This window comes from Oncorhynchus kisutch, linkage group LG2 (genome assembly GCF_002021735.2).
Source record: "Oncorhynchus kisutch isolate 150728-3 linkage group LG2, Okis_V2, whole genome shotgun sequence".
In the NCBI taxonomy this organism is placed as follows: Eukaryota; Metazoa; Chordata; class Actinopteri; order Salmoniformes; family Salmonidae; genus Oncorhynchus; species Oncorhynchus kisutch.
Genome location: NC_034175.2, coordinates 6604311 through 6615700, shown reverse-complemented (window position 1 = coordinate 6615700; position 11390 = coordinate 6604311). Strand labels below are relative to the sequence as shown.

At 41.5% G+C, this 11390-nt stretch overlaps 3 protein-coding genes across 3 annotated transcripts; all 3 read left to right on the top strand.

Moving 5' to 3' along the window:
- Nucleotides 1-270: 270 nt before the first annotated feature.
- On the top strand, nt 271-2497 carry LOC109906453 (zinc finger protein 391). The gene is made up of 2 exons (XM_031786260.1): nt 271-532; nt 738-2497. The coding sequence occupies exons 1-2, from the start codon at nt 361-363 to the stop codon at nt 1964-1966; spliced, it is 1401 nt and encodes a 466-aa protein (XP_031642120.1). The 5' UTR covers nt 271-360; the 3' UTR covers nt 1967-2497.
- Nucleotides 2498-2750: 253 nt separating this feature from the next.
- Nucleotides 2751-4876, top strand: LOC109906476 (zinc finger protein 227-like). Its single transcript, XM_031786252.1, has 2 exons — nt 2751-3033; nt 3217-4876. The coding sequence occupies exons 1-2, from the start codon at nt 2838-2840 to the stop codon at nt 4359-4361; spliced, it is 1341 nt and encodes a 446-aa protein (XP_031642112.1). The 5' UTR covers nt 2751-2837; the 3' UTR covers nt 4362-4876.
- Nucleotides 4877-5344: 468 nt separating this feature from the next.
- LOC109906464 (zinc finger protein with KRAB and SCAN domains 8) lies at nt 5345-10286 on the top strand. Its single transcript, XM_020504170.2, has 2 exons — nt 5345-5703; nt 8364-10286. Exons 1-2 carry the CDS (start codon nt 5508-5510, stop codon nt 9380-9382), a joined length of 1215 nt encoding a protein of 404 aa, XP_020359759.2. The 5' UTR covers nt 5345-5507; the 3' UTR covers nt 9383-10286.
- The last annotated feature ends 1104 nt before the right edge of the window (nt 10287-11390 follow it).

The window sequence follows — 11390 nt, the reverse complement described above, 5'->3', positions numbered from 1 at the left end:
ATTTCAACATCCATTATTTCACCCGTCCTCGAAAATATAATGTTTACATTCTCAACTTTATTTTAAATGTTCATGTTTTATTTTTATTTAGAATCAATACATATGCGTGAAATTGACCCCATACAACTGACTATGTTTCCCCTTCCCATATAATCTTTTTGGACGAGAAAAAAAATACAAGAATTTGAAAGACCGAAGTCGCATTCCGTTCCAGCAGGTGGCGATAGTGCAAAATGTGTTTGCCGCTGTGCTCAAAGGAACGTCCTCCTTTGTTTAACGCATACGGTGTCTACGCTATGTTGTTGTAAATGTACCTGTGAATATCCGCTAGCAAGCTAACACAACTTTTCTCCTCTAAAAATGTCCAAAATAGAGTTATTGAGAGTGTTTCTCAACCAGAGATTGACAATGGCAGCTGAGGAGATATTTGGCGTCGTTGAAGAAACGATATCAGAGTACCAGGAAGAGAACAGCCGTCTGCGTAGCATGCTCGATGTAGTTATTAAACCAGATATACTATTACACAGAATAGGTGTGTGACTGAGGCTGCTAGCTGTTATATTTTAAACGTTATTTGCATGTGTCAAGTGGTCAATGTCATGATGTATCAACCAAAACCAATGACAATGTAGCTAGCTGCTATGTTAGTATCTATCGAAATAGCTATCTATCTAACTAGAATACTATTCATGTTAACGTTTTAGATGTTTTATTTAATTCTCTATCCTTCCCTCCAGACATCCAACAGCCCACTCACCCTGTATCTGAACAGGAGGTTCTCCCTGAGCAGCAACACTGTGAGCAGGAGTGGAGCCCCAGTCTGGGGCAGGAAGACCCACATTACATACAGATAAAAGAGGAACCGGAGGAACTAGAGTCATCTTTGAAAAATGACTCCAACCACCAGGACCTGACTCAGTCCTCACTTCTTTATGAAACCCAAAGTGAAGACTACGAAGAGACGTACTGTCTTCCCAGCACCTCAACTGCACAGAGGAACTACTCTCTACACAGCACCTTAACTGAACAGAGCAGCTACTCTCTACCCAGCACCTCCACTGAACAGAACATGATACAGATCAAACCAGAACTTAATGCAGAAGACAATGGAGTATCAGAACCATCCCGTGAGTCTCAGCCCCTCTTTGCAGAAGATACAGAGTCTTCTGCAGCTCAGAGTAAAAACATGAAATGTGTCAAAGGGGAAGAGAGTAGACCTCTATCAGATTCAAAGCCACTGAAATCAAAGAGATCACAGACAGTAAGAAAACAAAGTGCCTATATCCACTGTAAATTTTGTGGAATGTATTTCTCTTACTTAGCTTCTTTAGTGAATCATGCAAGAAAGCATGCACAGGACAAAGAATGTCTATGTGGTGTGTGTGGAATACACTTAGAGTCCACAGAAAGTATGTTAGATCATCTAGAAACCCACGTTGGAGCTAGAGTTTGTCATGTTTGTGGTACATTTTTCCCTGGGAGTGCTGAGCTGAATGATCATATGAAGGTTCACCCAGGGGAGAAATCGTTTCGCTGTCCTGATTGTGGCAAGTGTTTCAGAAAAAATCCAGATCTCACAGCGCACAAGAGGATTCATACAGGGGAGAGACCGTACCGCTGCCAGTTTTGTGGCAAAGGATTCAGTCAGAGTGGAAACCTGGCTGTGCATATGAAGAGCCACTCTGGGGAGAAACCGCATTGCTGCCCTGTTTGTGGGAAATGTTTCAGCAGTAAATCTTATATGAACACACACATGAAGATTCACACAGGGGAGAGGCCATTTTGCTGTCGTATATGCGGAAAATGTTTCATAAGAAACCCTGATCTGACAGTCCACATGAGGACTCATACAGGGGTGAAACCATATAAGTGCCAGTATTGTGGCCAAGGCTTCAAACAGAATTATCACCGGAAACTACACATGAAGATCCACATGGGAAAAACCATATCATTGCCATCTTTGTGACATGTATATCAGCACTAGCACCCAGTCAACCTGGCTTGAGATTTCACATGGAAGAGAAGACTTCACTGCAGAGGCTTTGCATAGACTGGAAGTTTGGGAGGACATATAATGACAATGCACAGAATACTTTAGTGTAGAAAATACTGACTGTAGACCTTGTTTGTGATACATGTTTCACTCAGCCGCTTTATTGAGGAAAGTTTTTACATGCAGTGACTGTTAATATGTGGTTGTTTTACCTGTTTTGAATGTACTGACTGTAAGTTGCTCTGGGTAAGAGTGTCAACTAAATGACCAAAATGTAAATGCAAGAAATTAAATTGACACAGGAGAGAAACCGTGTCATTGTTTTATAAAAAAAACATACATAAGGCAATGATTGCTGCTAAATGCTTAAAATGGATGAACTCCCCTAGAAGATACGAGAAGAACATTCACAAGAGGGAGAAAACATAATGACAACGTGACAGTCGTGTAGGGAGAGTCTTTCAGACGATACAAGAAGTGCATTAAAACATCTCATACACTAAATCTACTGTCATTCTTTATTTCTAGGAAATATATAAAAATATACAGACACTGGAGAATAGATTGGGAAATACTTATTCAATCTGATCAGTAATTAGTAGTATGAAGGACGAGATATGAATTCATTTTGCCCAGTAATCAATGTCCTCTTCTCAAAAGAAGCAGACTCTGGCGCCACCTGCAGGAACGCCACGAACCGCGTCTTCCGCTCCAGCAGGGGGCGACAGTGCAACACTTATTATGCCGTACACGCAGAGACTGACAGCGCTCTTTGTCTTGACTTAGTTTACGTTGGTAGCTAGCTGGCTAACTTAGCTAGTTAGACAACGTTCCTTATAAAAACATGTCTAAAATAGAGTACTTGAGAGTGTTTCTCAACCAGAAATTGATAGCGGCAGCTGAGGAGATATTTGGTGTCGTTGAAGAAACGATAGCAGAGTACCAGGAAGAGGTTTCTCACACAAAGGAGGAGAACAGGCGTCTACGGAGCATGCTGGATATTCGTTCTAAGCCACAGATCAAGTTACATAGACGAGCAGGTGTGTGTTTGTTTTTTCAACATTCGTTTAATATGAGACATGTTAAGCTATCAATGTGTATTTACTTTTTGAGAGTGTAGCTAGCTAGTTACAAAACCAGTGTCTGTAATACGATTATTATTGTAAGCCTCGCTAACTACGTCAAGTCAGCTCATGAGTTTTCTTTTTCATCCTTCTCTTCAGACCTCCAGCAGCTCCCTGTCACCGTGTCTGATGAGGTGGTTTCCCCTGTGCAGCAGGAGTGGATCCCCAGTCTGGGGCAGAAGGACCCAGAACCCACACGGATGAAAGAGGAACAGGATGAACCAAGGACCAGTCAGGAGGATGAGAATAATTTCAATGAGTTTATCAATTCTTACGGCTGTGTATCAAGTGGCTATTATCAGGACCCAACTCAGTCCTCACATGGAGAGAGATACTCTCTACCCAGCACCTCAACTGAACAGATCAAAACAGAACCTTATGTAGAAGACTATGGTGTATCAGAACCAACCAGAGAGCCCCAGCCCTTCTCTGCAGTAGATACAGAGTGTTCTGCAGCTCAGAGTGAAAACAGAGGACATATTGACAGGATGGAGTGTGGAGGACCTCTGTCAGGTCTAATGTTAAAGCCACTCAAATCAAAGAGAACAAAGACAGTAAAAGGACAAGGTTGTCATAGTGTTAAGGACAGGAAATTGAACCATCTAAAATCACACTCGAGACCCAGTGTAAGCTGGGATGCTGCTCCTAGTTGTAAGGTATGTGGAAAGCAATTTGACTCCATGGCGTCTTTATTAAATCATGTGCAAGTGCACACACAGGATAAAGAACATCTTTGTGGTGTGTGTGGAAAATTCTGTCAGTCTACAGAAAGTATGATGGATCACCTACAAACTCACATTGGAGCAAAGTGTTGTCATATTTGTGGTAAATATTTTGCTTGGGATACTTTCCTGAAAAGGCATTTGAGGAGTCATACAGGGGAGAAGCCGTTTTGCTGTCAAGATTGTGGCAAAGGATTTACTCAGCGTGGACACCTAAACTTACATATGAGGAGCCACACAGGGGAGAAACCACATCAATGCCAGGATTGTGGCAAAGGATTCAGTCAGAGTGGAAACCTGGCTGTGCATATGAAGAGCCACTCTGGGGAGAAACCACATCGCTGCCCTGTTTGTGGCAAATGTTTTAGCAGAAACCCTGATCTGAAAGTCCACATCAGGACTCATACAGGGGTGAAACCATATAAGTGCCAGTATTGTGGCCAAGAATTCAAGCAGAATTATAACCTGAAACTACACATGAAGATCCACATGGGAAAAACCATATCATTGCCATCTTTGTGACATGTATATCAGCACTAGCACCCAGTCAACCTGGCTTGAGATTTCACATGGAAGAGAAGACTTCACTGCAGAGGCTTTGCATAGACTGGAAGTTTGGGAGGACATATAATGACAATGCACAGAATACTTTAGTGTAGAAAATACTGACTGTAGACCTTGTTTGTGATACATGTTTCACTCAGCCGCTTTATTGAGGAAAGTTTTTACATGCAGTGACTGTTAATATGTGGTTGTTTTACCTGTTTTGAATCCACTGACTGTAAGTTGCTCTGGGTAAGAGTGTCAACTAAATGACCAAAATGTAAATGCAAGAACAGTACTCCAACAGTCCAATTAAACACAGGAGAGAAGCCAAATACTTGTGTTATTCAAATGGATGAAGTCCCCTAGAAGGTCTGAGAACATTCACAAGAGGGAGAAACACAAATAACAACCTGATGAAAATCCTCCTGACAACATGGCAGTTGTCCCCTGTGTAGAGAGAGTCTTTCAGACAATACAAGAAGTGCATTAAACATGTAGTTCTCCGAGTTCTTTATTCCTCTGAAATACATCACTCATCTCCTCTTCCTTTAATTAATTGCAGACATGAGAATGTTGGATGAGTGATAGCAGTATAGTGTATTATATGTTTGGTGCACTTTAGTGATCTAGGGAGGCAATGATTGATCTAAACTTCAGATTTGCACCAGTAGTGCTGTAGCAGTGCCACCAGCTCTGCAGTCTACTACATGTAGGTCTATGTGCTGGGCTAGAATAACAATATACAGACACTGGAGAATAGATTGGGAAATACTTAATCAATCTGATCAATGACAAGAGAATAATTCATGTTGCCCAGTAATCAGTGTCCTTCTTAAAATTAGAATCAACTCTGGTGCAAACTGCAGGAGCTTCACGACCTGCGCTTTCCGCTCCAGCAGGTGGCGATAGAGCAAAATGTATTATGTCGTGCACGCACAAAGACTACATAATGAAGAGATGCTCATGTCTCCGCCCTTACAGTGGGAAGGTAGGCGACAACCTTGGGTCAAAAATAAGCCCATATAAACGCGTTGGCCTAGTTTCGGACAGAGTTAGGGGAGAGTGAAACCCTCTTTATTTTTTCGACTTAGTAGCTATCTAGCAAACGTTCCTTCTGTACAAATGTCTAAAATAGAGTTATTGAGAGTGTTTCTAAACCAGAGATTGATAGCGGCAGCTGATGAGATATTTGGTGTCGTTGAAGAAACGTTAGCAGAGTACCAGGAAGAGGTTTCTCGCACAAAGGAGGAGAACAGGCGTCTACTGATCACGCTTGATATCCTTACTAAGCCAGATAACAAGTTACATAGACAAGAAGGTGTGTTTGTATTTTCAACATTCGTTTAATATGAGACACGATAAGCTATCAATGTAATAAAATGTTGAGAGTGTAGATAGTTCCAATGTCTGTAAGAAGAGTACTCAATCTTAAACCCGGCTAACAATTCTAGGGTGAGGATTTATATATATTTTGATGTTACCCGTAATCGTCCCACGTTTGTTTGTCCAGTTTTCCGTTAGTTATGGAAACATTATATCTATGTTAGCAAAACCATTTTGAGAACCCGTTAGCATGTTTTGATGTTAAAGTTAGAACATTACCTTTTTAATGTCACATTGATCTTATCAAGAACGTGGCTACAATGTTATCAGAATATATAACATTCATGTTCTAGACGCGCTATATGGGACGTTGCAAAAACCTTTATGTGTCCGGTTTTCTGAGGGTTAGGGGAATATTCTAACAAAGTCCCACAAATTATACACAGGACATGGTTGCCAAGTTCTCGGAATGTAAGATATTCGTGTTCTAGACACGTTTCATGGGAACATTGCAATAACATTTCTGTGTATCAGTTGTCAAGCAGTCGCCTGAATTGTCCAGAAAGAAACGTTCTCCCCACAAAAATCATTGCACATCACGTTTCTGTTGCCGAGCCCATCAAGGCCCTGATTGGTAATCCATTCACAGCTCTTTGTTGGCAAAGTTAGGGTTACTCACACACCCACAGTGCTTTTAAAACCCTGTTTTCAACTACCACATTTGACATACATCATTACATTGTGCATGTTGATTTATACAGCAATTATTATGCAACATTTCCTCACCTGGAATTTGAATTCACAACCTCTTGGTTCACGGCAATCAGATCTTCCTGCCACACCACCATGCCTGTGTCAGTTATCAGTTAATTGGACTATTCTCTCATTGATTTGATTTACTTATTTCAACAATTGAATGGCTTTCTATATTGTTATGTAATGTTGGTGGGGCATATTAACCTGTTTTAATGATACTCCTCAATCACTAGGATCAATATGTTTTTCTTGAGTGTACTTTTAACAGAACTGAGAGTTACTTAAAAGTTCATTCACCCTATTGCTTACACATATCACGTTGTTTCAGGTCTACACAAGTGTCTAGGGAGGAGGGTTGGGGTTTCTTCTTGACAGGGCCTAACTATTGGTTTGTGTTGGGGCAGTAACCAAAAGGTTGCTGGATCGAATCCCCAGCTGACAAGGTAAAAATCTGTGGCTCTGCCCCTGAGCAAGGCAGTTAACCCACTGTTCCTCGGGCGCTGAAGACGTGGATGTCGATTAAGGCAGCCCCCCCGCACCTCTCTGATTCAGAGGGGTTGGGTTAAATGCGGAAGACATTTCAGTTGAAGGCATTCAGTTGTACAACTGACTAGGTATCTCCCTTTCCCAATGAGCACATGCCCTAGAGCAGGGCTGTCCAACTCTTCCTGGAGAGCTACCATCCTGTAGGTTTTCACTCTAACCCTAATCTAGCATACCGACTTATCCTAATTGGCTGGTGGATACACTGAATCAGGCTGGTGACAACTGGGGTTGGAGTGAACCTACAGGAGGGTAGCTCTCCAGGAACAGGGTTGGAGTGAACCTACAGGAGGGTAGCTCTCCAGGAACAGGGTTGGAGAGCCCTGTCCTAGAAATAACCCTCATTGGGACAGTTGTTAGGTTGTTCCTCATTGGTGCTAGTGGCCTTGGTTTGAGACCCGCAGGAAGAGGCAACCTACTCTCACATTCTTAGCAATATGTTAGTCATTATTTGGCAACAGTTACAACACACCAGTGTTTGAAGTAAATATCTGTTAAAAGTACACCCAATAACATATTTTATTGATCATAGTGATTCAGAAGTATCATTAAAACAGGTTAATATGACCCATCAATATTAGACAACTATAGAGAAAGCCCTTAAATTGCTGGAATAAGTAAATAAAAAATCAAAGATAAGACACTAATCAGATTAACTGACAGCCTACTTTACACAGACATGATGGCGTAGCAGGAAGATTGGAGTACTGTGAATTAAGGGGTTGAGAGTTCAAATCCCAGGTGTGGACATGTTGAATAATAATTACTGATTAATTGAACATGCACAATATAATCATGTATTTCAAATATGGAAGTTGAAAACACAGTATATTAAAAGCATTGTGTGTGTGTGAGTATCCCTAACCTTGCCAACAGCCAAAGAGTTGTCAATCAATTAGCGGTTCACCAATCAGGGCCTTAATTGGCTGGGCAATAGTAAGACGTGATGTGTAAAACATTTTATTTTGTGGACACAAATGTTTTTGCAACGTCCCTATTAAACATGTCTCGAGCATTAATATCTCATGTTCTGAGAACATGGCAACCATGGTCTGTGTATGTTTGGTGGGATGTTGATGGAGTATTCTCCTAACCAGCAAAAACTGGAGACATGAATGTTCTTGCAACATTCCCATGAAACATGTCTATGGCATTTATATGACTTTCTGTTTGACATTAAGGGAATGGTCTCTTGGAAACATGCCTTGTACATCCCGGGAACATTCCTAAGAAAACGTTAGTTAATGACTGAATGAGACGCTTAAGGAAATATTCAAATAAAGTTGTGGGAACATTTGTTGTTAGCTGCATATGTCAAGTCAAGTCTTGAGTTTTCTATTTCATCCCTTTCTCCAGACCTCCAGCAGCTCCCTGTCACTGTGTCTGATGAGGTGGTTTCACCTGAGCAGCAGGAGTGGATCCCCAGTCTGGGGCAGAAGGACACAGAACCCACACGGATGAAAGATGAACAGGATGAACCAAGGACCAGTCAGGAGGAAGAGAATCATTTCAATGAGTTTATCAATTCTTACGGCTGTGTATCAAGTAGCTATTATCAGGACCCAACTCAGTCCTCACATGGAGAGAGATACTCTCTACCCAGCACCTCAACTGAACAGATCAAAACAGAACCTTATGTAGAAGACTATGGTGTATCAGAACCAACCAGAGAGCCCCAGCCCTTCTCTGCAGTAGATACAGAGTGTTCTGCAGCTCAGAGTGAAAACAGAGGACATATTGACAGGATGGAGTGTGGAGGACCTCTGTCAGGTCTAATGTTAAAGCCACTCAAATCAAAGAGAACAAAGACAGTAAAAGGACAAGGTTGTCATAGTGTTAAGGACAGGAAATTGAACCATCTAAAATCACACTCGAGACCCAGTGTAAGCTGGGATGCTGCTCCTAGTTGTAAGGTATGTGGAAAGCAATTTGACTCCATGGCGTCTTTATTAAATCATGTGCAAGTGCACACACAGGATAAAGAACATCTTTGTGGTGTGTGTGGAAAATTCTGTCAATCCACAGAAAATATGATAGATCACCTACAAACTCACATCGGAGCAAAGTGTTGTCATGTTTGCGGTAAATATTTTGCTTGGGATGCTTTCCTGAAAAGGCATTTGAGGAGTCATACAGGGGAGAAGCCATTTCGCTGTCATCATTGTGGCAAAGGTTTCAGTCAGAGTGGAAACCTGGCTGTGCATATGAAGAGCCACTCTGGGGAGAAACCACATCGCTGCCCTGTTTGTGGCAAATGTTTCAGCAGAAACCCTGATCTTACAGTGCACATCAGGACTCATACAGGAGTGGAACCATATAAGGGCAGTATTGTGGCCAAGGATTCAAGCAGAATTATCACCGGAAACTACACATGAAGATCCACTTGGGAAAACCATATCATTGCCATCTTTGTGACATGTATTTCAGCACTAGCACCCAGTCTAGGGCGTGACCCCTACTATTCTCTATTTTGGTTTGGTCAGGGTGTGATTTGGGTGGGCATTCTATGTCCTTTTTCTATGTTTTGTATTTCTTTGTTTTGGCCAGGTATGGTTCTCAATCAGGGACAGCTGTCTATCATTGTCTCTGATTGGGAATCATACTTAGGCAGCCTCTTTTGCCACATTAGTTGTGGGTAGTTGTCTTTGTTTGTGGCCTGTATAGCCCAAGTTGTGGTCGTTTTTGTTGGAGACATTCTTAATAAAAATAAATGTACGCTTACCACGCTGCACCTTGGTCCGGTCATTTCCCTGACGACGATCGTGACACAGTCAACCTGGCATGAGATTTCACATGGAAGAGAAGGCTGGCAGAGGCTTTGCATAGACTGGAAGTTTGGGAGGACATATAATGACAATGCACAGAATACTTTAGTGTAGAAAATACTGACTGTAGACCTGGTTTGTGATACATGTTTCACTCAGCCGCTTTATTGAGGAAAGTTTTTACATGCAGTGACTGTTAATATGTGGTTGTTTTACCTGTTTTGAATGTACTGACTGTAAGTCACTCTGGGTAAGACAATGCAATTATGTTTCACTGTTAGTCTACACCTGTTGCTTACAAAGTGTGTCACAAAAAGACAATTGATTTGATTTGATTTCTGCTAAATGCTTCAAATGGATGAAGTCCCCCAGAAGGTCTGAGAACATTCACAAGAGGGAGAAACCATAATAACAACCCGCTGAAAAACCTCCTGACAACACGGCAGTTGTCCCCTGTGTAGGGAGAGTGTTTCAGACAGTACAAGAGGTGCATTAAAACATGTCGTTCTCTCAATCTACTGGCTTTATTTCTATAAAATACAGTGCCTTCATAAAGTATTCATACCCCTGGACGTATTACACATTTTGTTGTGTTACTGCCTGTACTCAAAATTTATTCATTTTTTTACACCCATCTACACGCAATACCCCATAATGACAAAGTGAAAAAATATTTTAAGAAATGTATTGATAATGAAATACAGAAATCTCATTGCCATAATCACACTCCTTAGCTCAGGTTGTGACGGTCCTGAATTTGTCTGAACCGTCTCAGTGCTTCTCCTTCCAATAGGGCGCTTCCCCTTTAATTCGCAATTAAATAGTGCTTCTCCTTCCAATAGGGTCCTTCCCATTTAATTACTAATTAAATTGCCAGCCTCAGCTGCGCAAATGTGGGATTGTGATGGAGACACGAACGAGGATGTGTTCAACCCTCAGTTACGTTTCGTTTGTTTTGTTGCCTTTAACAGTGTGCTTTTGTAGCCTATTAGCAAGTTTACCCAGGATCGGAACCACTCTTTGCTTCTGTTGGACTACACCTCTCCGTTGTTCTTCGTGGCCTTTCTCCGCTGGGGATCTGTTGGCTGATTGGATTGTCTGACTGACCACAACCTTTTTGTATACGGTATTTGTTTTGGTGTGATGTATACCGTGATGATTTGTCGTTAGTTGTAGTTAAGGACTTAAGATTTGATACGTTTTATAGGTGTTGTAAAATGTTTATTTTTATTGATACTGGGTTTACGCTACACTTGTATGAACGGACAAACATTGCGTGACTAAAGTCACTTGAGTTCCCTGAACTCCTTTACCGGGCTGTACTCTTTTAGGCCCGAGGTACAGGACTTTTCTGGAGGAACCAGAACTCATTATTGTGTGTGTGTGATAATTTATGTTGGTATTACAACTCACGCAAAATAATACAGTTTAAGTTATTTCCAGTGTTTTAAGGGTTTATGAAAAGTGTATGTCCATCCTGACTTGTACATGAGTCCTTTGTATTGTTGTAGACTTGACGGACCAGATGGGACTCATTCCCTCCCAAACCAAAAGGAGAAACCAATATTTTATCTGGTAGGCAACCTACCTGGCACCCCCATAAACAATAACCTCAAGT